Source organism: Heloderma suspectum, chromosome 8 (assembly GCF_057233095.1).
Source record: "Heloderma suspectum isolate Gila_16-S chromosome 8, 16-S_ref, whole genome shotgun sequence".
NCBI lineage: Eukaryota > Metazoa > Chordata > Lepidosauria > Squamata > Helodermatidae > Heloderma > Heloderma suspectum.
In genome coordinates this window covers 15,593,063-15,618,591 of record NC_139465.1, presented here as the reverse complement: position 1 = coordinate 15,618,591, position 25,529 = coordinate 15,593,063, and the positions used below count along the sequence as shown (strand labels likewise).

At 42.3% G+C, this 25,529-nt stretch overlaps 1 protein-coding gene across 2 annotated transcripts in view; it reads left to right on the top strand.

Annotated features, from left to right (window-relative positions):
• The window catches only part of ADCY7 (adenylate cyclase 7), a 125,097-nt gene that overhangs the window by 63,411 nt on the left and 36,157 nt on the right, over positions 1–25,529 (top strand). For both annotated transcript variants that reach the window (XM_084812993.1, XM_084812992.1), the window contains exons 5-9: positions 7,719–7,868; positions 9,004–9,149; positions 11,130–11,241; positions 13,527–13,654; positions 16,119–16,277. In XM_084812993.1, the coding sequence (XP_084669119.1) occupies positions 7,719–7,868; positions 9,004–9,149; positions 11,130–11,241; positions 13,527–13,654; positions 16,119–16,277 (695 nt within the window). The remainder of the gene's footprint in view (positions 1–7,718; positions 7,869–9,003; positions 9,150–11,129; positions 11,242–13,526; positions 13,655–16,118; positions 16,278–25,529) is intronic.

Here is a 25,529-nt window from a genome sequence, read left to right as displayed (position 1 = left end):
TGTTGTTGTTTTAAATTTTCTTGCTGGGAAAGCCAGAGATCTCTTTTACAATGTTAAAATTTGTGCTAAATTCCAGAGAGAATATTTGGCTTTTTGTGAAGACGGTTGGGTGTGTTCCTAAATTGCTTGGGAAAAGGAACGAGAAATTTATCATGGTTTTATAACAGTGAAGACTATGCACTAGCTCCACTGTGCCTGTGAATTTTCACAATTGTTTGGTCTAGTCATGCAACTTTTGAAATCTGATAAACAGCTTAGTGTAAAAGAGCAAAGCTTCTCTGGTTCAGGATCTTCATACTTCAAGCATGTGCGTCATGTCTCAGTGAGTGAGGTAATTCATTTCCTTCCCCCAGATGAATGCTTTTTGGTAGAGTAATGCAACCCCTTCGATTTAACACTTTGCTCTCACTCTGCTCTCACTTCGGCACTTGGGAATCTCTCAGAAAATTTCTTGGAAAGGTTTTGCCTTGAATATTGCTAACTGGTGTATTTTTAAGCATCTTCGCTATATCCAAATACTCCCTTGTCACCTTGAGTTGCGTTAGATTAATTTCAGTCCTCTGAAGAAATAGGCTCAGTTTAAATGCTAGCAAAAAACAAAACAAACAAAAGTGGATTCCCTTCCTTTTTCAAAAAAATCTCAGTTTGAATCATGATATTCAGCTCCCTAAAGGGGGTGTCCCAGACAGATAAAAGTAATAGATGAGATCTGGAGTATGTTGGGGCCAAGCTACGGCTTATGTCAGAGATCTGTTCTCCTGAAGTTTTTGTATTTACTTATATGCACCTTCAGGGTGTGTTTATGTTGATTCTCTGAATTTGGTCCGAGAAAAGGAGTGGGAAGTTTGGAGAAGGATATATGAAGTTCGTTTAAGGTCCGGCTAGTTCCAAGGCTAATAACCACAGTTTTTTGGTTTGGACAAAACAGGAAACTATGGTTAATTGAAGAGTTCTTCATTGCATTCAAGTATGCCATGAACGAAGGGAGGAGAGAAAGGGGCTATCTGCATGGGCAAATGACTCATCACACCTCAGCTTACAATCAGCTTATGATCATCTGAACTGGGCCATGGAACGGTTATTTACAAGTCTGGTATAGTTTTCCTCAAATGCGTGCATGTCCTTCACCAAATTGTAGCTTGTGGTGGGAAGGTCTGATTGGTCAGTTTGTGCCACTTGTAGTTGTGCACCCTCCACACCCATTAAGAACTACATGCACAGTTCAGGTGTACGAAATTTATGTTTTGTATGGAATGGCCTGGATTGACGAATGTGAACCATTACAGAATCAAATGGTTTTATATACATTCTTCCAGTTTGCCAGCAAACACCAACTGAATTTAGCCTTCTGTCTTTGGCTGGATTTCAAAGCTAGAGAATGTTGTGATTTTTTTAAAAAAAAACACTACATCACCAAACCACTAACTGCATGTACTCATTTGTTTAAAAGTTTTCTCCAGGCCATTGTATAGTCATTCAGGGATTTAGAGGAAACTCATGATCAAATACAATAAAACATTTTCCTTTCTAGTTGTTAGTAACCACAAATGTACTCAGCCTTAAGTCTACTAACATCAGCTCTGCGGAGCTAAGGACTTAGAATAAGCTAACATTTGAATGGTTGTAAGTTTTATTTGCTTTTCCCCCTAAACTGCAGTCATTATAAGGTGCAGTGAAATTTTTTTTTTTGACATCTTGAGTGGATTGGTACTTTTTGTTCTGTTGCATCTTTTCTTTGGTAACAATGGGACATTACTTACATATCCTTACACTTGGGCTGTACGTCATGCCAAAGCATGGTTAGGAACACTTTAGGTGTGGTTTGGTGTGGTGTGTGAATTGGCAAGTCATGCTTTCTGACTGGTTGGTAAACCAGAATTGGAATCCATGGTTTGCTAACCAACTAAACTTTGGCATGATGTCTGGATTGACAAACAATACTTACGGCCATCGCTCTGCCTCCAGAAGAAATCACACTATGAAGATAAGAGCATACTCGTTAAATAGACTGCTGAGAAGGAGCAGAATGAAAGCATAAAGGCAGCTTTAAATTATGGCTTGGAAGTTGAAACCATGGTTTGGATTAAAACATCAGAACCATGCTGGATCAGACCAAGGATCCATCTAGTCTAACATTCTATTCACACAGTGGCCAACCAGCTGCCCATGGGAAACCGACAAGTAGGATATGAGTGCAACACCACCCTCATCCTCATGTTCCCCAGCAACTGGTGTGCATAGGCATACTACCTCTGATACTGGAGGTAGCATATAGCTATCAGGACTTGTAGCCTTTGATAGCCTTCTCCTCCAGGAATTTGACCATTTGCCTTTTAAAGCTATCCAAATTGGTGGTCATCACTGCATCTTGTGGAAGGGAATTCCATAGGTTAATTATGCACTGTGTGAAGAAGTACTTCCTTTTATCTGTCCTGAATCTCCCATGGGATGACCCTGGGTTCTAGTATTATGGGAAGGGGAGAAAAATGTCTCCCTATCTGCTTTCCCCACACCATATATCATTTTGTACACCTCTATCATGTCTCCCCTTACTCGCCTTTTTTCTAAGCTAAACAAACCTAGATGTAACCTTTCCCCATAGGGGAGATGCTCCAGCCCCTTGATCTTTTTACTTGCCCCTTTCTGCACTTTTTCCAACTGTGCAGTATTCTTTTTTTAGGCGCAGCAACCAGACTGTACACAGTATTCTAAGTGTGGTCGCACCATAGATTGTATAAGGGTACTATGATATTGGCAGTTGTATTCTCAATTCCCTTCCTAATTATGCCCAACATGGAGTTTGCCTGTTTGCCTGCTGCACAGTGGATTGACATTTTCATCAAGCGGTTCACCACAACCCCAAGATCTCTTTCTTCATGATATCCCATCAGCTTATATTTGAAGTTGGGATTTTTTGCCCCAACATGCATCACTTTACACTTGCTACATTGAACCACATTTGCCATTTTGATGCCCATTCTCCCAGTTTAGAGAGATCCTTTTGGATCTCCTCACAATCCCTTGTTTTAATCACCCTAACTAATTTGGTGTCATCAGCAAACTGCTCTGTCCTAATTCCAGATCATTTATGAATAAATTGAAAAGCATTGGTCCCAATACAGATCCCCGTGGGGATCTGTATTTACATTCCTCCATTGGGAGAATTTACCATTTATTCCTACTGTCTGCTTTCTGTTGTTTAACCAGTTACTGATCCATAAGAGGACCTCTCCTCTTGTTCTATAACTACTAAGTTTGCTCAGGGGCCTGATGAAGGACTTTGTCAAAAACTTTTTGTAAGTCCAAGTAAACAACATCTACCTGTGCTATTGTTCTGTGCTACTGTTTCTCTTCTAATGTGCTACTGTTTGTGCAAACCATGGTTTGGCATGATGTCTGAATTGAGCCAAAATGCTATTGATGGAAATGCTTGTGCTAATAATGCTTCTATAGTTTTACAAGGCAGGGTGAACATCATTCATTTAAACTATCGAGAGAGTATGTGGCTGCATTCAAACATAATGCTAAACCATGGTTTAGCACAGCTTTCCCCAACTGGGTGTGCTCCGGGTGATTTGGACTTCAACCCCCATCAGCCCCAGCCAGCATAGCCAATGGTCAGAAATGCTGGGAGTTACCGTTCAAAACATTTGGAGAGTCCCAGGTTAGGGAAGACTGGTTTAGCGCTATGTGAATTAGCTGGAATGTGCCCAAGTAAAACCTCAGGCTCACACACTCCCTCCTCCCTTCTCCTTTGTAACCAGGAGGAGTTCAGCACTGTTTATTTTTACTTTTCCTGAATCTTGGCTTGTTGTGCCATCCAGACTAGGGAGCATGGTTTATTGCAAACTCTGGTTAATTTCAGAACACGCCAACTTCAAACCATGGGTTTGAATAAGTAACCAGGATTTATGAAAAACCACACTCCCTGGCCTGGATGACACAACAAGCAGAGATTCAGGGAAACTGAAAGTAAACACTGCCACAGTCTGTCTTCTGGTCGTATGGGAGGAGGAACGGGGAAGTGGGGAGCAAGTACATGTAGTGCTTAACTGTGGCTTATGTGTGAACAATGCCTGTACATGAATTTAAAAGTTGTTCCATATGTTCTGTATTCAAATTGCAAGCACAAACGATGAACATCGTTTGAAAATGCAGTTCAGCTATCTAGACCAGCCTTTCCCAACTTGGTGTCCTCCATAAATGTTGGATTACAACTCCCATCTCTCCCAACCATCATGGTTATAGTCCAACAGATCCGTATGGTGCAAGGCTGGGGAAGGCTGACCTAGACTAGCATCAGTCAATACATGGCGTTAATTCCTGCCTTCAGTTCCACATGTACGTCAGCCAACATCCCCCCCCCCTCACTCTGCCTAAAGGCAGGAACTGTCCACTTACCACCCCCTCTAATCAACCTATGCAATCTAAACACTGTGTGCCACAAACAAAGGGGGCAGGTTCAAAGCAGAAAACTCCAGACTGCTGAAATTGACTCACGAGAGCCGAAGCCCTTCATCATAAAGGAAGACCAAAACAAACAAAACAAAACAAAAACCCAGTAAGAAAAAACAAAACCCAAATCCACCACCCCTCCACGAGAATTGCTAGCCAATCTGATCTGAAGGAAAATTACCTTCCTGATCTCATAATCAGTCACTAAGTGCTAGCAAAACCAACAAATGAGTAACCATATGGAAATTTTATTGTGTGCAACTCAGCATTGCCTATCCTCTTCCCCTTAGCTACCCTAAGGGCACCTGAAGCTATTACAATCAAGACAATGCAGCTCTCAGTGCTGGGAATCCTGGTTAGCAGTTAGCCTGTCAGTTTGGTCATTCCAACCGGAATGGAATCATTTATCCGTAGCCCTTCTATGCCACTGAAGCAGTGGCTTTCTTTTGTTCTATTTCTTCTGAGTTGCGTAGAGAACAGTGTTGCAGAAAGAAGGAACCCTTCTGTCTTTGTAATATTTGCCGTCTTCTGTTTCCTTGCTGGTTCATTCTCCCTTTAGGCAAGTTCATAAAAGGAAAAAAAGAACCTTCTAAAGTTATTAAAATATGTGATTTCCTTTTCTGCCTTGGTAATAATGTACATATTGGATCTTCATCAGAACGCATACACTAGATGAGTTAATTTTTTTTATGCTAGGATGCTGTTTCAGTTTGGTAATATTGTTTATTAAATCATGCCCTTTTCAAAGCAATGTCTCTTTTTTGCCTTCTGACAATTCACCAATGCAAATGTTTGCTTATAAGTGTTGCAGAACTCAGAGTCAGAGAGACCACGGAGTGAAGGAAAAAGATTTTTTTATTTAACGCGCGGGCTTAAGGCTGGAATCATTTCCAAAGAGCCAGAAGCCCCGAAATACATCAGCACATTGTTTTTATAGACATTGTGACACATATGAAACGGCTCCCCCTCCCCCTCCCATGTGGGGTTGCAGTCTTCAACATTTCTTCTCCTAGCATCATTGTTTATAATACAAGAAATGGGTCATAGGGTAGCCATGATAAGCAGAGAACAGAAACACAGTATGCAATAAGCAAAGAACAAGAACATGATATGCAATTTGACTTAACCTCAGCCTGCTGATAAGTAAGGAAGTTTCCACATTGCTGTTCTTGCTAAACTATGGTAGTTCAGCAAGAACATGAGACCACTTAGTCTGACCCCCGATATGGCTGCTACATAAGTTCATTTATTTTTCCCTCAGTTATCTGTCAACTGAGCAAACACAATTACTTCCATAATTTCTTAATGACTATTGCATTCATATTGGAGTTTGAGGGTAAGCACAACCTCTGTATAAAGGGCTTGTTAAAAGAGAAACAAACTTTGCATGGACTGCCAATCAACGAAGGGAATGCAGTTATTGGTTCTGGTTCAAATAGGGTGAAAAAATTGGTACACGAAGTAGACAGCTCTGATTTTTAAGACATCTAGTCAAAATACAGAACCCTAAAATGCAAAATTGGGGGCAGGGGAGATGCAGAAAGCCAGGAACACACTTCCTGATCTGCACTTCTATTTTTCGTTTTAAAGCCAACTAATTGGTACAATAGAAATATTATATTTCACCAATTGTGTTCTCAAATTCTTCAGTATATTTATTTGATTGGTGGTGACATTGGTGAGCAACCAGTAGAGCTCATCCCCACCACTACCCAGCTTTGTTTATATACTAAAAGCAAAATTTACCCTTTTCTGGCCCTTGTCTAGGAGGAAACATAGGAAGCTGCCTTTTATCATGTCAGATTATTTGTTCATCTAGCCAGTATGGTTCGCTCTGGCAGTGACTCTCCAGGGTTTCATGCAGGGGTGTTTCCAATCACCTACTGCTTGATCCTTGTATCTGTAATTTGGGACCTTCTGCATGAAAAACATGTGCTTGGGCATTGGGCTGTGATCGCTCCCTAATCGCTTTTGGCTCTGGCATATATTGGTGTCATAGCAAAACGTATCCACCCTAGTCATTTTGCCAGGGACTTAGCAGTTCTGAAGGGAGAAGTTCTCCCTTCAACTTTGTGTTCCAGTTCCCCGTCATTTAAAGGATCGCTCCTGTTTCCTTTATGAACAAGCTTCATATATGCAGATATGGGAATGGCAATCCTATGGCTGCTTGACAGTGGCTAGACAGCCATAGGATTGGTTGGTTCCCAGAGAACCGCCTCCCTGCCCCCACTCCCTCCACCTTGTAGGTGGCATGGATCGCCCCTGGGCTCCATGCTCATATGAGCAGTGTAGAGCAGGGCAAAAGGGGGCATTCCTAGGGGCAGGGAGTGCAGAAGTGCTGGTACAACGCTTCCTATGCGTTGTCTGGCCTCCCCACTGCACGCTCCGACATCCCGTGGCTAGACAGCCGAAATGGTCCATCTAGCTGTGAATGCAGGGTGGCTGGAGTGTGGAGGAGAGGATCGCCTCCGTGCTTCTCCCACCATGCATTGGATAGGCAGTCGCCTCTGAGTTTGGAGGTGGCCACCTATCCCAATAGGATTGCTCCCTTAAAGTCATTTGAGGCTTCAGTATCATGTACACAAGCAATATGCTTGTGATGCGATGTGCATGATACTGCACTCGAAAACAAAACAAATGACCACCAGTAGTACATCCAGTTGATAAATTTATAGATTTAAAAATTTTGTGTGTGTGTGTGTGTACAAAAAGCAGATTTTAAAATGTGAAACGTTTCGGTATAAAACACCAGCTTCAGTCACAAATAAGAGTATGCTACAATATCATTTATAAACAGTCAGAATCCATCAGTTATAGGTTCTCACTGAGGTATGGCCTGTTCCTGATGGGTTCTAGCTCAGCTTATAAGTGGTATTGTAGCAGGCTCTTACTTGTGACTGAAGCTGGTGTTTTTAAAATGTGAAATGCTTCAATGTAAATCTGCTTGCGCATATAATCTATAAATTTTAAATTTTTAAATATATAAATTTATAAACTGGATGCATTATTGGTGGCCATTTGTTTTGTTTTAGAGTCATGTACACAAGTCCAAAGAAAACAAAATAACCCCAGGAACTCTAGCTAACTTGGGGAAAACAACTGGTGCAGGAATATGGAATGTCAAATAAAATGTGTGTTTGAATTTAGTGGGTAATGAAACTTGAGACAGGTGCCTGTAAGTGTGGGACAAGGGGAAAGAATCTGCAGGGTTCGCAAACCATATTTTTGTGATGTTTCTGAACGTTTGTTTTAAATTTCCTCAGGTGTTTGCCAATGCTTTCATTTTCTTTTGTGGTAACCTGATGGGTGCATTTCACAAATATCAGATGCAGGATGCCTCGTGGGATTTGTATAAATATACTTTAAAATGCATCCAAGTTCAAATGAAGCTCAAGATTGAAAAGAGACAACAAGTGAGTGAACCAGTTTTTTTAAATTAAAAAAATTACACTTCTTTTAATGCCATTTTTCTGTGGTATTTAGAAAGTGCAGAGCTAAACAGTCTTGAAGGTCTTACATAGAACACCTGAGAGAGAAAACATTACCCGTTAATCAACAGAAGTCAAAATTAAAGCACCAAAGTATTCTTCAAACCAGAATGCTACAAGAGACTCTGTGGCCAGGAAGATTAAAGAGAGTATATGCAGAGGAATGGGAGCGAGTTCTGTCATGGATCCCACTTACAAATGGTGCTGGTGCCAGATTTTTGAGGGCCCTTGCTCAGGACACCCTCAGTGGACCCCCTCCCTCAGTGAGTCTACTGTCTCACCACCATTATCAACATCTACTACTGCTCTTCATCCTCTTTCTCATCACTACTTCCACTTACTTGCTTGACACAGAAATAGTGAGCAAGTAGGCAGTGGTATCTAGTGCTCCTCCTCCTCACTGTCTGCGTCAGAGCAAGAGGCAGGTGAATAAGTGGGTTGCAATGATGAAGAGGAACAGCAACTCCGGGGGACTCCTGTCATTGGGCCTTGCTTGGTTGTGGGCCCTTGGCAGGCACTCAGTCATGCGTATCTTTGATGCCGGCTCTATCTAAAGCCAGATTCCTGCTGAACATCAGGAAAAACTTCCTGACTGTTATAGCAATACGACAATGGAAACAATTACCTAGGGAGGTAGTGGGCTCTCCCACACTGGAGGCATTCAAGACAAGGCTGGACAGCCATCTGTCAGGGATGCTCTGACTTGGATTCCTGCATTGAGCAGGGGGTTGGATTCGATGGCCCTGTAGGCTCCTTCCAACCCTACTATTCTATGATTCTATGATTTACATATGTTCACTTGTCTGTCAGATGTCGCCCACACATCAGTGGTGGAGTCAACAAATGAGCCAGAGTGAAAGATCTTTAATTGAACTCTTTTTCTAAAATTGTCCAGTGTGTGAGAGAACATTGGGCAATGTCTTTTGGCTGAATTAATGAGCGTCACTTCTACTGCATAGGAATTCATTCTTTCCACTTTTTTCCAGACCTAAATGCTGAGGTTTATAGTTTTGTAATATCAGTGTTATTTTGCATTACTCAAATGTTCTTCTCCTCTTAGGAAAGCTTGCTTTTATCAATACTGCCAGCTCATATCTCTATGGGAATGAAACTAGCCATCATAGAGCGTCTAAAAGAAACCAATGATATGAAAAAGCATGACAACAACTTTCACAGCCTGTATGTGAAGCGACACCAGAATGTTAGGTGAGCAGTGTAACCCTTCATGGTTCCGATAACAAGTTATTTCTGTGGTGCCAATATTGTAGAGACAGCATCCAGTTCTTGCTACTTCTGTTGAAGGCTGACAGGTGTCTCATGGTGGATTGATCTTGGATCATTCCTATGCCATATGTATTCTCCAAGAAGTGGCAGTTTAAGGTGGGCCCACCTTGGTGGAATTTCCTCCCATGGGATGTGCATTTGGCTCCCTATTTAATTGCTTTTAAGCAGAACTTAAAAGATCTTTTTATTCCAATCTGCTTTCAATTGCTGATGTTGGTCTGGAGTTTCAAAATGGTTACTGCTGTCTGTTTAATTTTTGCTAGTCCAGATTGGAATGTTTTAATTTTTCTGTCTTAAGTTTAATGTATTTTGTTATATGCTTACATTTTAAATTAATTTTATGATGATGGTTTATGATAGTGTTTAAACATGTATTTATAGTAGTTGATTATATTGTAAGCTGCTTTGTGGGGGCTATTTGCCTTAAGAAGTGGGATGTGTTTTCTTACATAAAAATAAGTACACTAAAGGAGCAATCCTATGGCTGCTAGTCAGTGGCTAGACAGCGATAAAATACATTGGTTTCCGGGAACCAACCTCAGAGCCCGCACTCCGAGGTTGGTTCCCTGAGAACCGACCTCCCACTGCACTGCCTCGTAGGCAGCTTGGAATGGCCCCACGGTCAGAAGAGGAGGTGTTCTGGTGGTGGGGAAGGTGGAAATGCCAGTACGACACATCCAAGGTGTTGTCTGGCAGCCGCTTCCCCCACTCGGCCTTCCCCCAGCTGTCTAGCTGCAAATGCAAGGCAGCTGAAGCACGGCGGGGATGATCCACTCTATGCTTCTCCTGCCCTGCATTGGATAGGTGGTCGCCTCCGAGTTCGGAGGCGGCCACCTATCCCAGTAGGATTGCTCCCTAAATTGGCAATGGCTTGGTGCAGATGTAGTATTTTCTCCCTCCTCTGTTCTCCCATACCAATTCCTGCCCTCCTTCCCTTTTCAGCATTAACTGTGGTCAATGTTATATCTACACTAACTATGTTTGGCTTTAAACAGAGTTTGCAAATTAGCTTCTAACCATGCTTCCAAACAGATTTAGGGTTTGAAATCATGGTTAGTAGCATGTTTGGTAACCCTAATTAAAGGTAAGTATGGTTACTGTTAGATGTAACATTGACCATCAGTCATGTTGAGAAGGGGAAAGGAATGAATTTGTGGGGAAGGGGGTGGTTTATGATTCAGTGGGACACTCCCGATTACAGCTAAGAGATCTTAGAAACATTATAGCCCTATTCAGGCAATGTAAAGTGTGTAATCTGTAAGGGAATAAGCATGCTAACTCTGCCTCTCCTCTATCATAATTCTTGTCACCCTCCATGTGTAGAGGGCAACTGTCTGAAACACAGAGCATGCTCTGTCCTTGGTGGCTCTACATGCCACCTAGAACCCTAGAAAATCAGGGTTCTAAATTGAGAGGGTTCTAAATACTCTCTGCTCTAGACAGTTGTCCTTACATGGGGGTGGGGGGCGGCGCTGGGGACAGAAGCAACAATGGTGGGTGGGTGGGGCAGACCTAGTGTGCTGCTCCCCACTCTCCTTCCTTGCATGTAGAGACTACATACTTTAAAATTCCTGAATAGGGCTTATGTCTGCACTGGTCCAACATGGCAATGCATACTGGGAAAGCTTGCACTGCAAAATTCTAGTTAACTTGACCCCATTCAGATACCTAATTAATCTGAGTTGGTTCCACAAGATAAGAAAAATTGCAACTGAGTCAACGCTTTATATATGGACCAATTACTCTGAAAAAAGCAAGGGAATAATTTGGGGCAGCGGGGGCGGGGGGAAAAAGATAAGGGATTTTCAGTGGTGGTTCTCAACAAGGTTTAAAGATCTACATATCTGAAGTAGGAAATAAAAGATAATTAAAATTGTGATTGAATGTTATGTCCTTGCTTAGTATCCTGTATGCAGATATTGTAGGATTCACTCGCCTGGCAAGTGACTGCTCTCCCAAAGAGCTGGTGGTGATGTTGAATGAACTCTTTGGGAAGTTTGATCAAATTGCAAAGGTAAATAACTTCTTGACAGATAAACTTTCTCTTCCTTAAATATTCTCAAATTCACTTCAGTATTCTCAAATTCTCAGTATTCTCAAATATTCTCAAGTTCAATTATTCATTCAACACTGAGAATTATAAACTGCAATAAAGGGTAGAAGCCAGACCATGGTCTGGCCATCAGACCTGAGCCTTGGGCTCATGCATGCAGATTCCCTGCCTGACCTCATGATTTGGGCAAACCATTGTTTGCCATCTACATCCAAAGTGGAAACCTATGGTTTGCCCTCCATATCTAAATTGGTAACCCACTTCATATCATGGTTTCCAATTCTGGTTTGGAGGGCAAGTACAAAACATAATTTGGCAATTGAAATGCTCAAATCAGGTAGTCAGGAGAAATCAGTGCACATGAAGAGAGGAAGGAGTGTGTTAGACAAACCTTGGTTTGACGGTTTCATCTGAACCAGGTGTGGATTGGTCTTTATTTTGATCTGTATTTTGTGTAATATAAAAATATGATATGTAACAACATTTTTTAAAATCTCCCCAAACTTGTATAAAATGTATGATGCCAATTAAGAATCTGAAAGGGTATAATACAGTTTGAATCCAGTGATTATCTGAACATGATGTTTTAATATAAAAGATTCTTCCACATCATTTCAAAGGAAGGTTCTAGAAATGTTCATTGTATTGAGCATGCGGCTTTGTGTGTGTGTGTGTGTGTGTGTGTCTGTATTTATGAAAGGTTGTATTTCTGACCATTTCAAACCATAAAATTGTAAATGGTAATGATTAGGGAATTATGGTCTAAAAGTGTTTTGTTGCTGAAGTATATCTCATTAAAGGCAAAGAAGCTATTAAGATGTTAACTTAATTAAGTCTTGATGGATGTGGTAGAATTGAATCACTAAATGTACTGAAACAACTTTTGTGCTAAAATAGTATAAATGCATAATTAATATGCTTAAAGTTCTATCTCCCTTTTCCATTTTTCCTGTTTCTCATATAATACTTGCACACTAACTTGTTAATAGTTCGTAGGGAGTGGAGGAGGAGATCGCCTTGTTGAACTTTTGAAAAGTTTTATTACGGCTAATAAATTACCCAGTGCATGCAGGTTGATTATCAAGTCCCATTTACACACAAGACTCCACTCCCTTCTGGCTGCACGTTGCAGCCGAAAATTGGTGACAGTTGACAACCTGTATTTCAGAAAAGCTTGTCCACCATTACTGATCTTTTCATTGGTCCTGTTCAATCAAATCTTGGCTTAATAAGCTGAGATATTAATTAGTCTTTTTGGCTCACATGGAGCTTCTTCTCATGAGCCACCAAACAAACCAGGAAGGCTTTCATCATTAACTGTTTCCAGTTTTGCCCAAACTGGGAAACTATGGTTAATGGCTTTGAAAAAACAACAACACGGGATTTTAAGCCATTGTTTGAAGTTAGTTTTTCTGTTCTGCACTTTTCCCAACTCTACAATATCCTTTTTTAGATGTGGTGACCAAAACTGTACACAGTATTTCAGGTGTAGTTGCACCAGATTTGTATAATATGATATTGGCAGTTTTATTTTCGATTGCTTTCCTAATTATGCCTAACATGGAATTTGCCTTTTTCACAGCAGCTGTATGCTGGGTTGATATTTTCATCGAGCTGTCCACCACAACCCCCAGATCTCTTTCTTGGTCAGTCACTGCTAGCTCAGATCCCATCAGCTTATATGCAGAGTTGGGATTTTTTGTTCCAACATAGATCACGCTACACTTGCTTACATTGAACTGCAAAGGGAGAGACAAGCCTGGGATATGGGTTTGGCTGCAATGTTAAACAACCCAGGGACAAAATGTCCCTGAGTTGTTTAGCCACTCCACTAGCAGTGGGAGTGATCCTTGTGCACAAATACCCAGAGTTTAAAAAACCCCAAACCCTGTGTTGTTGTGATGTGCAAATTGGACCACTAGTTAATGGAAGATTTACTGGTTGGTTTTCTAGCTTGTGCAAAAGGGTTGGATGTGTGCCCAGAATGCTTGTTCATATATTGGCTTATTAAGCTAATATGTGACCATCCAAACAGGCCATTGAAGAATCCCTGAGCAGCTTCTGAGGAACCTCCCCACCGCATCTTCAAATTTCATGGAACACAATGGAAAACCGCTGTGTCAGATAAAGTCAAGTCAATGACTGATTTGTTGGTTCTACAAGTAAAGCCTATGATTTAAGATAGATACCTGCTAATTCATATTTACTGTTTTTCTGATGAGTCATGTGCTGTTTTTGTTTTGCAGGAAAATGAATGCATGAGGATAAAAATTTTGGGAGACTGTTATTATTGTGTCTCAGGCTTACCTGTGTCTTTGCCAGTACATGCCAAGAACTGTGTGAAAATGGGCCTCGACATGTGCGAAGCTATAAAGTATGTACTTAAAAAAAAAGGAGTTCAAAATAATTTTTGGAAACATTAAGGGCTCAATCCTATCCAATGCAAGTCAGGAGAAGTGTGGAGGGGATCATCCCCTCTGTGCTTCAGCTGCCCTGCATTTGCAGCTAGATAGCCAATTTTGGCTGTCCAGCTGCGAGAAGCCAGAGAGGGGGAAGTGGCAGCCAGACAACACTTTGGATGTGTCATACTGGCATTTCCGCCTTCCCTGCCCTGGAGTGCCCCCTGGACTGCTCTGTGCTCCTCTTCCAAGCACAGTGCGCGGGGCCGTTCCAAGCTGCCTGCGAGGCAGCGTGGGGGGGGGGGGGGAGGCTGGTTCTCAGGGAATTGACGTATCCTATGGCCATCTAGCCACTAACTAGCGGCCATAGGATTGCTCCCTAAATTAGAATGAGAAATGCAGGAATACATAATATAGTAGTGTGCAAAATAGATGTCCTCATAATCTGAGCAGAACGGAATAAATGTATTGCTGCTGTCAGTAGACAGTATCCACTACTGCTGCTGAGCCTCCGTCCTTTCTCTGGTGCCTGTGGGACCCCTGGTGAGCGCAACAAAAGCTAGAGTTTCCTAAAATAACCCTGGAAATGACCCGAAATACTCACGTCCAGAACAGGACAGATCAGCGGAGCTTCCTTCTGCAAGCTGCATTGACTTCCCCCATCTTTTTGGAACCACTAGCTTTCCATTACGCTAGTGGTGGATCCTGCTAGCGCACAGGCAGCATTGGAATGCTGCCCATTGTAAATCAAAAAGAATGATACAAGTGTGTGTCTTTTAAAGTCAATGGGAGTTTCATTTATTGATAACACATTTCATTGTGGTATAAGCTTTCATGGGCCAGAGACCACTTCATCAGATGCATGCTGTAGTTATATGTTTTCTCTTTAAGGTGCCACAAGATTTTGCTGCAACAGATTAATATAGTCACCCATCTGGAATTGATTTAGCGTTATTTGTATTCTGTCCTTCATCCAAAGAAAAGCAGTGTACACAGGGTTATCTCATTTTATCCTTACAACCACAGTGTGGGGTATATTAGGCCAGGGGTGAGAAGAAGGTGAATCCAACGTTTAACCAAGATCAGAAGCTGCCTTATACCAGGTTAAACTATTTGTCTGTCTAGCCCACTACTGTCTGTTCTGACTAACAGCTGCTCTCCAGAGTCTTAGCGGGAGGTCATTCCCATCACCTTTTACCTGATAAACTAGAGATGTGGGGATTGAACCTAGGACCTTCTGCATGCAAAGTATGTATGTGCTGTACTATTGAGCTATGGTCCCTCCTCACTGAAGCTTGCTGAACATTGCTGGGATTCTTATAAAGAATGCTGAGCTAGGCAGACCATGTTCTCATCCAGCAAGGCATGTGTATTCTTAAGCAAGAGTTGTATACTCAGGATTGTTTAACACATATTAGTTCCGCTCTTGCAAAGCACTCTGGTAAAATTTGAAATGCATTGATAGACCATGGGGATCCTATTTAAAAACAGGACCCCACAAGTCTTTAGTCAGCACATTGATGGATTAGGCTGAAAACTTGTCTTAGTACTCACTAATATGTCTAAGCTGTATCACTTCAGATTGCCAATCCAGGTTCATGTGATTGAATGCTCCATGCAAAATGGAATGGGCATTGCTGGCAACAGTGGGGAAGTGGTAGTTTCACTCAGAACAACTTGCCCAAGGGCCCCCTAAACTGTGAGCTGGAACTGCCTAGACATCTAGTTTTATATAGGGATGGATTTTTTTTGTATATGGAGGAGTATTTAGTCAAGTGAGCCTCCATCAAGAATCTGTAATCTGTTCAAAGGTAGGTTTCCCATTTCAATAGGAATGAAGTCACAGTAATTGGCCCAAGGATGCCCACTATGCTTTATGGCTTAGTGCATGTGTTTGAACCTCAGGTTCATGGGCCAAATCTGGCCTGCCTGGCATCCTAATACATCCCTTTGGGTTCTGTAAATCACTAATTGTTTGGTGGTTTTCTGGCTTTTGTGCAGGGTTTTTTTCCCATTCTAAAAGGCCTCTCCTAAGGCTTAGTTACTGGCAGTAAAAGCTTTAAGCCAAAATATGCTGGTATTCCCCCCACCCCTTTTTGCCTTTGGCCCCTCCCCCTTTCTCTTCAGCTTCACCCACTACTGGAATGCTTCTCCCAAGATCTTCTCCAAAATTGAATTCAGTCTTTGGGCTAAAAGAGGTTCAACACTCCTGTCTTAGTGGGTTTCTGTACCCACATTTCCCCAGTCCAGTTACAACACTCTTTCCACTACCCCACGCTCTGGTTTTTGCTGCTGTTTTGAGTGTGGTGTGGACTGCACCCCTAATTTTCACATTCATGTTGCTGCAAATAGGGAGGATTAAAACACCAGCATGAATTGTAGGCATAACGATGGGAAAACTTGCTGCCTTTTTATATTGTCTTCTGAAATGTTTTGTAGACAAGTGAGAGAAGCCACAGGAGTGGACATCAATATGCGAGTTGGCATTCATTCTGGAAATGTACTCTGTGGTGTGATTGGGCTTCGGAAATGGCAGTATGACGTTTGGTCTCATGATGTCTCCTTAGCTAACCGAATGGAATCTGCAGGAGTTCCTGGGTAAGCACCATTGCTTCTTGTGTTGTGGGTTTCCATTAAATCACTGCATGAGATAATCAGGAACTGCAATGCATTGGTTATGAATAATGGAAATGTAGAAACAAGTGTTAGCTGGTGTAAACTGTACCATTGTATGGATACAGTTTTCATAAACATGCTTCCGATGTCTCATCGTTTGGCTGTTGACGTCATGCTTCAGGCTTCCCTTTACTTTCTGATTCATAGCCATAGCTTGCCATGATGACCGCATCGGGCAAGCTGTGATTACTACAAGCTCAAGGTTACATCGCAACTAAGATTGGAAACTGTGGTTTGAACTTCTGATGCAAACTATGGTTAGTAGAATCCTTTGTTGGGCCAATTCGGACACAACAGCAAATAATGGTTTGATCAAACCAGGAAAGGAGGACACTGGATGTGAGCGATGGAAGGAAGGAGGTGCACATGCCCAAAACCTGTTCATAATGGCCAAACCATAGTTTTGCCGTTATTTCTGAACCGGCTCATAGAATCTATGTGTTGGCAAAAACACAGTGAGCCAAATAGTCCAATATTTTGCTCTAACAACCTGATCCAAAGCATGTTTGTTTGGAAGTACGGGGACTGACCTGGAAGTACGCCTTCATAGGACTGTAGCCCAAGACAGGTATTTTATGTCTTGATACATTTTTGGCAGGTGTCTGTCCTGCCTCCCTTAAAAGAAAGATCCAAGAAAGCAGATTTGACAGTTTACCAGAGTGGATCTTTCTACTACAGAGTGGTCTTTGCAATGAGGAATCATTTCTTAATGCTCAGCTTAACTGTGCTTTCCTGGAGTTGAAATCAATAGCGTATTGTCCTGTGCTAGAGAGGCTTTCCTCCTTTCTTTTACAGCATTTACATTACTTACCAAACCCCTTTGTTGTTGCTTTTAACCGCATGACAATAGAAGGCTCAAATGAATGAGGGTGCTTTCAAAGCATGATAAGAATTGCTGTTTCTATTAACAACCCAGAAAAGACACCCTAGGGCAGCCTTTCCCAACCTGGTGCCCTCCAGATGTTTTGGACTACAACTCCCAGCATTCCTGACCATTGGCCATGCTGGCTGGGGCTGATGGGAATGAGTCCAAAATGTCTGGAGGGCAACATGTTGGGGAAGGCTGCCCTAAAGGAAATGCAACACTTCAGCCATTCAGCATTGCTCTATTTTTTTCTGCACTGAAATGTACTACTTAAAAAATGGAATTAGAGCTGTAACTAGTGGTGTTTGCATTTGGGGCAGACCCCAGCTTTAACACCCATGACATTGGCATGGTGTACACATGTTCATCACTTAATTATTACACTATCAGACTTTAATGTGTGAATCAGCCAGTGGAGACCTAACACCACCTGTTGAAATTCTATGTCACTCTTCCATAATGCTTTTCAGGGCAGTGGGTTCACACATTCAGCTGCCAGTCATCAAGTATACTGTAAATCAAGTGCAGAGAAACCAAATTACAAACGTGCATGTGTGAGCAAGCCCTTAATTTTTACAGAGTGTGCCTTGAACAAGTGCTGCTACCATCCACCCCATGGTTCCAAACCATGCCTGTGCAATCCAGCATCCGTCACGGCATGGTTCAGAATAAAGATGTAAACTTTCCAGAAAATTTGGCGCCATGGGAATAACCCCGGCTCAAGATAATGAAGTCTTAGCTCCGAACTGTGAAACTGTGTGCAAGTTGAGTCTTCTTGATTGTCCATCATTGTACCAGCAATCAGAGCAGGTTTATCACCTCTGATAGGGCAGACACACAGTAGACTCTGTTGCATGCATTTCTGTTGCTATTTACATTAGTGAAACACTGGAAAGACCTTGCTGGCAAAAGAGGTGGCAAGGTGGTTTATTTTTAGCCACTTTTATGGCCTGAGCTGGATTGATTGCTCTTTTCTGGTACGTGAGCTTACCTGTTTGTCTGATGGTGCTGGAAATGAAACAGTGCCCTGTGTATATACTATGACTCAGTCACCTGCTTCGTAGTCATCATTACTTGGTGTATGCCACTGGGGAATGGCATGCTTAGCTGCAGAGCATGATTTCAGTGAATACTGTATGTTGCCTAAGCATTTCTCTGAGCCAGACTTCTCCAAAATAGTGGCCCTACATGCTTTGAACTGCAGCTCCTGTCAACACAGGCATAGCCAATGGACAGGGATGATGGCAGTTGTGTTCTACAGCATCTGGAGGACACCAGTTTGGAGCAAGTTGCCCTTTGGCTGGTTAGCTGAAGAACCTATTTAAAAGAAGAATAGGCAACTTGTAGTGTTAGGACCATATGTGTCCTTCCAGTCTTTGGGGGGCGGGGGGGGGGGGCTTAGTTGCCAAGATGTCAGCACTGGCATTAAAATTTGTCTTCTAGGCTCGTGGTTGCAGGTCCTTCATGCTCTTTGCAAAGGCTTGACCAGTTGTGATGGGAAACTGTGTCTCCATCATTTATATCTCTTTATTATGCTTCCTATATTCCTTCCTGTCATTCCTTCTGACAGTGAGTGGTAAAAAAAAAATATAAGGCCCATTTAAACAATACTTTGCCACATCCACAAATGCTCCCATATTGCCAAGATCTCTGCCCATATAGTATGGGTGGCTTGCATGGTTCTAAGCCACACCTGTGCAACCCAGCATTCGTTGCGGGCATGGTTCAGAATAGAGATGCACATTTTCCTGAAAATTTGAAGCCATGAGAAAAAAAAGTTTTTCTTTTTCTGGGGGGAACTAGAATTTTTTTAAATGAAAAATTGAAATATATGCAGTACTTACTTCTTTATCAAACCTAAATGCATTTTATTCCATTAACAACTTCAACTATAACTTAACCTATAAAATTGTACTATTTGGCATATTTATAAAATATTCAGAGCAATCCTGTGCATGTGTATTTAGCAGTAAAACCCACTCTGTTTAGTTGTACTTACTCCCAGGTAAGCATGCCTCAAAAGTAAAGCAAAATGTTTGAATATATCCAGCACTAGAGCAAGCTGTAAATTACTGGATCTTATTCTACCTAAACATATGTATCTTAGACAGGAAGGCAAAAAAATGAAAATAAGAACCAAACAATTTGTAGTAAAGGTAAGCAGCAATTCATAAGCAATAAAGGCCTTGTGTTGCTGTTCTCATGAAGGTGGCAGCACTCTGTAGGTGCAGAAATGCGTCTTGGATTTGCGTGTATGTATGTCTATCCAGTACTCAAGAATTATCTAATGCTGTAAATTATCTTACATAAAAATATTTATATGACACATTTTATGTGAGTAAATCCCTATCTTAAAAAGCCATTCACTAATTCTGAAAGAGAAACTATTTCATAGAAATTTTCCCCTCAGTGTCCCCCTAAATTTGCCATTTTTCTGTTGGAAAAATGGGAAAAAAGTCAATTCCTCAGTGCAAAAAGCCCCTCCCCTGCAATGTTCTGCCTTTGCCCCACCCCCCACCCAGCCTTCATATGTCAGAACCACGTGGATGAAGCTCTTATATGAGCTGTCATGGACAAGCAATGCCCTGTTCTGTGAGTGGAATGGAAAACAGGCAAAACACTGTGCTCACACTCCTTTTTGCTCTTCCCTTTCTGTGGCCTTTTCTGCTGCCACCAGGTGGAAATCTTTATTTCTCTGTCTCCACCAAACCAGGCTTAAATCCTTTAGGCCTCAGGTATCTATTTTAGGTAGTGTAGGTTGGTGGTTAGACATAGGGTGGGTAACCAAAAAAGGGACTGCAATGTTTCACATAACGATGTTTAAATTTTATTGAAGAAAATATCAATAGGAAAACATTTTAAAAACTGAATAGATATATTGATATGCACGCGCGCGCGCATGCACACACACACGCGCACACACAAATATGCCACACCACTCAGCAATATGAGCAATAATTAAAAAAGCAGGGACAAATGTATCCATCTAACCTAATTAGACTGAGTCCCTATTTTACTTAGGTCCCTTGCTGTCATTGGTCCAGTGCTCTCAAACTGTTCCAGTAGCTCTTGCTTTTACTTTCCTCTAGAACTCTGGCCTACCTTCCCTCCCTCCTCTTCTTCTTCTCTGCCCCTTTGCCTTTGACTTTGATCTTCTAAAATTATTTCCCCCCTCTTCCCCACCATTCCAACCAATCAGAAGGGTAGTTGCTTGTTCATTCTCGCTAAGTTTCTGTTTCCTGAATTAACATTTCTCTCTCTTTCTTCCTCTGACCGTTGTTGAACTTTATCACCTCCTGCTTCCTGAGAAAAATTTCCTGACCTCTGTATTCTAACTAAATGGTAGACCTCTAAATGATTAACCTCTTGACTAAAACCGACTAACATGCACACAAAGATTTAACCCCATAATACCCTACAACCAAACTGAATGCAAAAATGGAGGACAGTGTTGTTCTTTCACACAAGCTTGATTTATTTAAAATAATTTTTATACCGCTCTTCGTCCTTCTTTGGATTTCAGTATGGACCTTAGCAACATGGGAGTGGTGGTTTTCACGCTGCTAATTTACTGTTTAAATCTGGCCTCGATCCCCCTTTGCCAAACTTCTTCAATGTTGACTTCGCTGGAGTTTTTGCAGCACATGAATCATACCAGTTATTTGACTAGAAGCTAGCTAATGAAAATGTTTAAATAAATAAATGAATGTGTTAAACATTATTAGATGTTGATGTATAATAAAGCAGTCTTGCCAACTTTCCCCCACTGAGATGGAAGTCTGCCTCTCCCTACAGCTATAGCTGATTCTCTTTTGGAGAACAGTCATAATGAAGGCAAGTTACTGGGAAGTGCCCATTTTACGCAAGGAGGGTGTGTGTGTGTGTGTGTGTGTGTGTATTATATAGGACCATGGTGTATTGCAACCATCTGTGCTTCAGAACACTGCCTTGAGAAACTTTGTGATGCTAGCCAGCTGAGTAAACTCTTGGATGATTGTGTGTTGGGTAATACATATAGATGTTGCTCTTGAGAGCTTTCAGCCTGTTTTAAGAGCCATGGAGCAGCTTGTTCAAAGAGGGGGTGGAGAGAGAAGAGTGTTTTCTGTATAAATTTGAATTAATGTTGATTGCCTTCTTGGCACTTGTGCAAGTTGTCCTTGAAAACAAGGTCAGCAATTTGCACCGTCTTGAGAGTGTTTTAATGAACCTCAGGGCTGTAGCTGATCTGTGTGTCAACGTGCATATAATTAACATTAATTTGCATTACATTCATCTATTCACAATGGCATCTATTAATAATAGCAGTATTATCACCACGAATATACATGGTGCTTTGCAGATCAACACAAGGATCTTTACGGGGGTTGGAGTCCAGATTTTCAGTAGTGGTAGAGATGAGAAAGGAGTTGAAAGATTGGTAATCAGTTGTCTATCGGTTAAGGTCCCATATATCACTGAACAGGTGGCTGCTTTTTTTTTCTAACGGCCATGCATACAAGAACCCAGGTGATTGACTGTATTAGCTAAACTGAAGAATTTTTAGCCTTGTATCCTCATATTTGTGTCTTTGTATTTTAACCTGAACAGGTCAAAATGACTGTAATAAACAGAAAGAGAGAAAGGAAAAGCTCTGGATAGCCAATTGATGCATTAGATGTACTTAAGCTTTGTTTTTGATTGGGGATGAAAACTAAGTAGTGCAGCCAAAGGCTTCATGGAAGAGGTGGGATTTGAACTAGTGTTTGAAGGAGGGTAAGAGGTGGTATTATTCAGGTATTCTGAGAAAGAGTTCCAGGAACAGGGGAAAGCCAGGGAGAGAGGGTGAAATGGTTTAAGGAAGCAGGAGAGTTCTAGACGCTGGGCAGGTTTGCACATGATGCTAACGCACCCTGCGAATACGCTACATGGTGTGGGTTGTTTTTGGAAGAACCCACAGTGCTCCTGACAGTCGATCAGGCTCACCATGGCTTGTTTTCCTCATCAGTCGTCCAGCCAGTATCTCAGTGTCCTAAGTGGCAGAACCCATCTTGTCTCCCTTCCCTGCTGTTATCATTACTGCTTTTCATTCCCCAGCTTTTTTTTTTATTTTTCGGTGCCTCAAAAATGCAAAGGGGGTCATAGGTTTCTTTATTTTATTTTCGGCCCCAGAAAGTTGTGCAATTGTATTAGTAATTTTTTTTTTAATTGTCAGTCTTTTGCAAGTGTGTTTTTATGGCTGTTGGATATTTGTAGTCTTGCCTGGTCAATTTCCTTGCATGTGTCAGCTGTCAAAAGGAGTGGAGTAGGTAACATACAAGAAAATTGACCAGGCAAGACTGCATATAGGCTAATTTACACACCGTTGCCAGGGTCCAATTGCCAAGTTGTCAATTGAAAAGCATCTGAAAAAAAAGGGGGAGTGGCAAAAGGGGGAAAATATCTCCCCCTTGGCACAGGGCTCCTCTTGGTTTTAAGTGTTGAACTGACAACCTCTCAGCATCCTCCACCTTTTCAACACTTCCCTGAGTCTCCAGCTACTCCAGAAAGGGGAGATATTGTCTCCCCCCTTTTTGTGGCTTCCTTTCAAAGTAACTGCAGCAGTAACTGCTCCGAAAGGGAGCTGCGAAAAGCGGGGGAGCCAATATCTCCCCATTCTGGAGTAGTTGGAGACACTAGGAAGTGTTAAATGGAAGCAGGACACTGACAAGTGTCAGTTCAATGTTTCAAACTTGGAGAATCACATTGCTGAGTGGGAGATCTTGCCGCCCCCCTTTTTGGTGCTTTTCAATTGTGCACAAATTAGCCTATATGCAGTCCTCCCTTGACAATTTCCTTGTATGTTTCCTTCTCCACCTAGGCTCCCTTTGACAGCGGAAACATACAAGGAAATTGACTAGGCAAGATTACGCGTATTGGACAGTTGCAAGTGGGTTCCTGTTCACTTCTGATAAACCAGGAAAAAAATACAAACACATTTGCACAATTATAAGAGAGCGAAAAATAATTTTTAAAAGGGGTTGGCAAATAAGTGACAGTCCCACCAAAGTGCCATTTAGGCATTGGTGGAGGGCTGTCACTGCGTGACGGGTGAGATCATGAAGAGTGGTAGGGGTTTTTCCCACTCTTATTGAGCAGCACATTAGCCGCTTCCTGCAACCCACTATGAAATTGCTCTCCTGAGTTCAGATGACATGACAACCCATTGTCGAGCAAACAACCCCTAGAACAAGCCATGGGTTGTCAGGGTGGCTTGTTGCCCCCAAAATTAGCTCCTCCGCAGAAAGCAGTCCAGGTCTGCATGACACAACAACCCATTGTTGCTAGTTGCCCACATTGGATTGTCCTGTTGTGTGAATCCAGTCACTGACTATTAAGAAACATAACATGATAGAGGGTTTTATTTCTCAAGCATGTTAGGATTTGGGGATCATTTTATTTTGGGTCACCAAATTTGTTCAGCAAAACTTCCTGGTAATGCAATATTCTTCTGGGTTTGTGGAGTTGTGCTCTTCAAACAACAGATTTTTGCCACCTTCTGTGAACAGAAACTGGGCCCCTGTCCTAACTACCTTGTCAAACCTTTGTTGAGGATAACTATTTCTCCCTTTGTTTGTTCACCCTGCCCTGCCTCAATCATCCCACAGGACGATCAAGGCAGTATACATGTTCCCTCACTTCCTAATTTCATCCTCTCCACAACCTTGTGAAGTAGGTTGGGTTGAGAGACATTGAGTGTCATGGTTTAGGGGGGATTCAAACATGGGTCTCCCCAGTCTTACTCCAGAATTCTGTTCGCTGTACCATAATGGTTGCAAGACACCTCCAGGCACTCTTGAATGAAATAGATTATCTAGATCCATTTCAATCGGGCTTTAGGCCTGGTTTTGGAATGGAAACTGCCTTGATCGTCCTGTGGGATGACCTCTGCTGGGAGAGGGACAGGGGGAGTGCAACCCTGTTGATTCTCTAGGACCTTGTTATAGATCCTTGTTGTAGATCACAAGCTGAATATGAGCTAACAATGTGATGTGGCTGCAAAAAAGGCAAATGCTATTTTGGGCTGCATTAATAGAAGTTTAGCTTCCAAATCATGTGAAGTACTAGTTCCCCTCTACTCAGCACTGGTTAGGCCACATCTTGAATACTGTGTCCAGTTCTGGGCACCACAGTTTAAGAAGGATGCAGACAAACTGGAGAGGTTTCAGAGGAGAGCAACAAAGATCATCAGGGGACTGGAAACAAAGCCCTATGAGGAGAGACTGAAAGAACTGGGCATGTTTAGCCTTGAGAAGAGAAGACTGAGGGGAGATACGATAGCGCTCTTCAAGTACTGGAAAGGTTGTCACAGAGAGGAAGGCCAGGATCTCTTCTTGATCATCCCAGAGTGCAGGACATGGAAATGGGCTCAAGTGACAGGAAGCCAGATTCCGGCTGAACATCAGGAAAAACTTCCTGACTGTTAGAGCAATACAACAGTGGAACCAACTACCTAGGGAGGTAGTGGGCTCTCCCACATTGGAGGCATTCAAGATGAAGCTGGGCAGCCATCTGTCAGAGATGCTCTGACTTGGATTCCTGCATTGAGCAGGGGGTCGGACTCGATGGTCTTATAGGTCCCTTCCAACCCTACTATTCTGTGATTCTATGACCTCTCAGCAGCTTTCGATACCATCGACCATGGTATCCTTCTGGATCGGTTGTCTGGGTTGGGAGTTGGAGGTACTGCACTCCAGTGGTTCTGCTCCTACTTGAATGGCCAATTCCAGAAGGTGGTGCTGGGGGATTATTGTTGTGTGCCTTGGCAATTATACCATGCGGTTCTGCAGGGCTCTATTTTATCCCCTGTACTGTTCATCAGTTACATGAAACTGCTGGGGGAGGTTATCCAGAGGTGTGGTCTGAGGTGCCATCAATATGCAGATGACACCCAGCTCTATCCATCTTTTTCATCAAACCCAGGTAAGGCAGTGGCTGTTCTGAATCAGTGCCTGGGCACAGTAATGGACTGGATGAGGGCCAATAAACTGAAACTCAATCCAGACAAGATGGAGGTACTGTTAGTGGGTGGTTCATCTGCCCGCCTAGGTGATGTTCAACGTCCTTCTGGAGGGCATTACACTCACCCTACAGGATCAGGTTCGTAGTTTGGGGGTGCTCTTGGACCCAGAACTGTCACTTGAGACACAGGTGAATGCAGTGGCACAGAAGATTTTTTATCAGCTTAGGCTGGTATACCAACTACACCCTTATCTGCACAGAGATAGGCTAGCTACAGTTACCCATGCTCTGACAACCTCTCGTCTGGATTATTGCAATGCGTTATACGTGGG